Source organism: Temnothorax curvispinosus, unplaced genomic scaffold (assembly GCF_003070985.1).
Source record: "Temnothorax curvispinosus isolate PA1 unplaced genomic scaffold, ASM307098v1 QBEX01001195.1, whole genome shotgun sequence".
Lineage (NCBI taxonomy): Eukaryota > Metazoa > Arthropoda > Insecta > Hymenoptera > Formicidae > Temnothorax > Temnothorax curvispinosus.
In genome coordinates, this window is record NW_020210975.1 from 1 (window position 1) to 5,150 (window position 5,150).

Below are 5,150 nucleotides of genomic sequence, written 5' to 3' on the forward strand. Positions count from 1 at the left end.
AATCATAATCTTTTTAAAATTTATGCAGCGCGTTGAAAAATTGCATATGCAAACGTCGGAATAGTTGAGCGCTTTTAAAATAAGTTACAGAGCTAAACATATATAAAAGTTTAGTTAGATTAAAATTTGCATATAAAGTAACATAAATGCCTAATGAAATCAAGCAATAACGTTCTGCAGCATTACCCCTTTGAGTTTCAAGAGATGCAAGTATTTATTCATTTCTGTTACTGTGACTCGATAAGAAAGATAAGTGCTGTTGAGAGCATCACGAAAAAGGTTTTTCGCATTATCATTTGTTGCATTATTATTTAGCAACATTAGCTAGAAGGTAGAAAACAATTGCAATATTGTTCTGTGCGTAGTTTGCGATTAGCGCGTGAAGAAATATGTTTCTATTGCCATCTCTACTTATTTCTCATGTCAGCACACTTATATTTCTCGTGATAAACGTGTAGCGCGTGACATCCAGTGGATGGAATTCACTTTAACTCGGACATTGTCGATAACATCGTTTGCGACACAAAATTTTGTTAATTCAATGAAGAAACATAACATTATTATCTTGCGTATAAAACACAAAATATTTTTCAAAACAACAAGATTATTCAACATATAAAAGAAATGTAACGTCTATATATAGGTGGTGTTTACAACACTTGAAAGTCGTTCATCATACAATAATTGCGCAGAAAAGATAAGGAACTCTGCAAATTGGGTCAGTTACGATAAATACGTTCTTGTAAAAAAGAAAAAATAAAGTGTAAGACACGTGTATGTATGTGTCTTTCTCTCTCTTTTTTTCTCTCTCTCTCTCTCTCTGTCTTTCTCTCCCTCAACAGCCATCAGGACTTTAGCGTTTCGACCTCCAGCGACCATTCCTTAATCTCAGCACTGCAAAAGTGCGACAAGGTGATCGCAGGATAGCCGGTAGTTTCAGACCGGTTCGACCTGACACTCCGTTTTCGACTTTTGCCTTCGTTTGAGCTTGCTCTGTATCTCCTGCAACGTCTTGCCCTTCGTCTCCGGCACTACGAAGTACGCGAAGAACACGGATACGGCGGTGAAGCACGAGAACGTCCAGAAGGTCGCGGCCTGGCCCATCCTGTCCTCCATGGTCGGGAACAGCTTGGTGACGGCGAACACCAAGCACCAGTGCACCACGATAGACAGGCTGCTGGCAACACCCTTGGTTTCCGGCGGAAATATCTCGCTTATTACCGTGAACGGCAGGGATCCGTAACCAATTGAGAAGACAACGTTGAAGAGAGCGAGGCTGGTCAGCGGCAGCCAGCCGAAGCTGCTCACGTCACTTCCTTCATCCTTGAGCTTGAAACAGTAACCCAGGACGCTCAGACAAAGGGTCATTATTGTGCCGGATATTACCAGGAGCGGCTTTCGGCCGAATCTGAAAAAAATAGAGACAGGATCGATTGTACTGTTTATATGGCTACTACATTAATTCCAAGATATTTGAAGAAATTCAATCAATTGTTTTCGTTTGTTCTTTAAAAATCGAAGTTTATGACATCGAATAAATTGAACAGAATTAACTCGCCACTCTACATAATATAATAAGAAGAAAAGGAGAAACTTAGGATAATCGTCGAACATTCCATTATAACTCTAACGGCTACATTAACTTCAAGAAATCTGAAGAAGTTCTATTCATGAGAATTCTACATCAATTCGCGAGAGATATATCTGAGATTTATCACGCGCTAACCTGTCAATTACGATAGCGACGAATATCGTCATTACGACTTCGGTGAATCCGATGACGATGGTAGCCAGGAAGGGATCGATTGTACTGTTCGCCGCCTGAAAGATGCTGACCGTGTAGAATAGAATCGCGTCTACGCCGGACAATTGTTGAAAGAACATGAGTCCTATGCAGGTGACAGCGGCTCTACGTCCAGCTTTAGTCCCGGCGAGGTCTTTGAGGCCGCCCGATGCGTTCGCCATTCTGTCAACGTCATCCTGGAGAACGGCTATCTCCCCCGGGACGTCATAATGCGATCCCCGTAAAATCGTCAGCACCTTGGCGGCCTGGATCTTACGACCCTTCTGTACCAGCCATAACGGCGACTCCGGCATAAAGGGCACGCTCAGGACGAAGGGCACCAGCATGGCGCAGCAGGCGATGTTGAAGGCCACGTAGGAGCAGTATGCGCCCGCCACATATGAGAACATGATCCCCGAGGAGAAGAGCAGAGGGAAGAAGGCGCCCAGGGCGCCGCGAATCGATGCCTGGGCGATTTCGCCGACGTAGACCGGTACGAGGACGCAAGCCGCTCCGGTGCCGATTCCGCCAATGAACCGAGCGACATATATACTGACGATGTTCTCGGCCGTGAGCAAGGTGAGCCAGCACGTGGTGAATGGCACAGCCGTCAAGAGGATGGCCCATTTCCGACCGATTCGATCGGCGATCTTGCCGGCCGGCACCGCGCCCACAATGGCACCCAGCACCAGCAGGGATGTTATCCACGAGATCTGATTTACGGACAGTTCCGGAAGGAAGGATTCCGCCGATGTGAGATACGGCAGGATCGGTGACGTCCAACCGAGCGTTATGCCGGCCTGCATACCGCCCAGCGCAGCTGGAAACGAACAGTAAACACTCATCAGAAGAAAGATTTTTTTAATTTAAAAGAATTGTTGCTCGAAGTATGCGAGATTTTGTCGCATTAAAAGGGAGATGATGTCGAGAATGATTGAAAATTTATTCAATATCTCTAAACGATGCTCTAAAAAACATTATTTTGCTTATTTATTTTATTAAATTGACAGATCTATGATCTATGCTTTATTCGTTAAAACGAAATATCGAATACATGCTGAATAATTTTGTCAACTGAAAAAAATATAATTTGTACGTTATCTAGTAATAGTATGTCTGTGTAGACAAAAGAATTAAGTTTTATCGCAAGGCTTTCGTCATTCATTATCTACAATGCAACAAAGTCTACAAAAATAAGATGACCACTTGAGGATCACGCACACACACACGCACGCACACATACACAAAGTTTCTCGTGATAAATGTTGTAGACATAGATAAGTCGCTGATTTAGTCATAGGTATAGGTATAGTCATGTTGAAGAAGTCGATCACTTTAGATGATATCGATATCGTACCCCACGAGACAACCTGTCGGCTATAATACGTTACACATGTGTATTATACAACATGAGAGACATAGTACATTGATCTTGGTTAAACGCGATCAAGTTTCTTCTGATATTTATACATGAGAAGAAGCTAAAATTTATATTCTTTACATAATTTCTTACTTTATAACATGCATAAAAAATATATCAGTGAAATTTCGTTATACTTTATTTTATTAAGTGATTTTAATTTAATTTAATTTTTATCACGTTTTTCTTGATTACATCGAATACAGTTATACGTATAATCTGGTTCCGAAAAAATTTGAGAGACGCGATCTAGATGTGTATGTTCCGAAAATTTTGCAGTTAAATATTAAAAAAATTTTTCCGCTTAGCGGTAGCATAAAATATTTATTGCATGAGACAAAGATTAATAAGTCGAAATACGCGACGCTGTGATACTTCTATGAATCTCTGATAATGAGATTATGATATTATTGTAACAACATTTATTATATATTATACGAGTTTTTAAATATTTCTTTAACACGACAGAATGCGTAACTTATAAAAATAACAATTAATTACAGAAGATGCCATTTTTGGTTGGGCTGGATTTTGGTAACTTATAATAATAATTAATAATATTTCTTTATGAATTTTGTAACTTGGTTTTTTTAACTCACAATCAGTAAACTGCGCGCCCATTATTTGTCAGTTCGCAATAAATTCTTTACAGTGATTTAAAAAAAAGAATGCTTATTAACATCAAAAGTTAAATCAATTAAATCGATTTAAGAATGTGGATTTACTATTCCAACAAAAAATTGTGTTTTAAGACAAATAATCGGCGCGCAGTTATTATTTACTTGTGAGTGGAAAAAATATACAAAATTCCCACAGAAATATTATTATTAAGCTACCAAAATACAGCCCAGCTGAAAATAGCATCTTCTCTTATTTGTAAGATTTATATCGATTCTGTGTGTGTTTCACTTGTTATTGTTTATAATCTTGTCAAATTTGACTCGGAACCACTTAAAATTATTGTGTGAGGAGGTTCCTGATAAGAAAACGTTATCTTATGTGTAATACAGCGTACTGATTCTTTGATCACAATATAATATCCAATTAATTATTAATATTGGATGCATTAAAATTACGCTTTATATAACAAAGAAGTAAAGCAAGCTGTGCTCAGTTTTGAAATTAAAGAATTGGACAGACATTATGATATTTAGTCCAAAGTTATAACGCGAATCATAAAGCGGAGAAAAACGTTATCTCCAATCAAATTAAGTTCCGCATATATTTCGTGATAAAAAATTTAATGGTAATATTTATACGTTGTTGACAAGATAAAGCACCAATTTCTCAGATCTTGCGCAATTTTTATTTCAGGAAGGACATCGAGTTCCAGTAATTGATTTTCGCGCACATGATTAATCTCTTTTAATAAAGCCCTAATTTGATGGCTAGAAATGAACTTTATTACGAGTATAATGGAGTATAATCCATATTACTTATAAAAAGGTAGAGTTACCTTTCCATTCTTCAGCACAGACAGCTTTATCATCATTATGCTCATAATAGAGTTCATGTCCATAATTCACGCTATTTAACTCAAGCTTTACTTGTCACAGTTCATCTCCTTTAATTTAAGACATATGAAGGAGTGGTCGGACCTATATTAGAACATTTTATAAACGTGATCTTGAATATATTAGTCGAAAGGCTCTGAATTATGTTAGCGGAGTGTTAGAAATACGTGCCAGTACATAAATACGTGCCGATATCCAAAAGTTAAGGACGTTTTATGTGCAAAAACGAATTCACCTCATTTTACTCACCGCACAAAGTGACTAGAAACTGAAAGCGCTTTTTTCCTTTGCTGAAAGAGCCGGGATTATTCGACACTTGTAACACATAGTGCTGTTTTTCTTTATCCGGTAAGGTAACAAAGAGTTTCGACGTCGCGTCATTATTGACGTGTGCCGTCATGGTGGTGCTCATTGTCATTGTGGTACGATTTGA

At 38.5% G+C, this 5,150-nt stretch overlaps 1 protein-coding gene across 2 annotated transcripts; it reads right to left on the reverse strand.

Moving 5' to 3' along the window:
• Nucleotides 1-20: 20 nt before the first annotated feature.
• LOC112461262 (facilitated trehalose transporter Tret1-2 homolog) lies at nt 21-5,144 on the reverse strand. 2 transcript variants are annotated; one of them, XM_025026437.1, is made up of 3 exons: nt 4,967-5,144; nt 1,727-2,603; nt 21-1,408 (listed from the first exon to the last, which is right to left on the reverse strand). In XM_025026437.1, exons 1-3 carry the CDS (start codon nt 5,133-5,135, stop codon nt 937-939), a joined length of 1,518 nt encoding a protein of 505 aa, XP_024882205.1. In that variant the 5' UTR covers nt 5,136-5,144; the 3' UTR covers nt 21-936. The 2 variants fall into 2 exon arrangements, with proteins under 2 accessions (XP_024882205.1, XP_024882214.1); XM_025026446.1 differs by lacking the exon at nt 4,967-5,144 and adding an exon at nt 4,660-4,947.
• Nucleotides 5,145-5,150: the final 6 nt, after the last annotated feature.

Excerpts from the sequence above, each read along its gene's own strand:
- LOC112461262 (XM_025026437.1), bottom strand. The coding sequence starts at position 5,135 with ATGACAATGAGCACCACCATGACGGCACACGTCAATAATGACGCGACG. Across the intron at positions 2,604-4,966 it reads GTTTCTAGTCACTTTGTGCG|CTGCGCTGGGCGGTATGCAG; the intron begins GTGAGTAAAATG and ends GTTCGTTTCCAG. Across the intron at positions 1,409-1,726 it reads GTCGCTATCGTAATTGACAG|ATTCGGCCGAAAGCCGCTCC; the intron begins GTTAGCGCGTGA and ends TATTTTTTTCAG.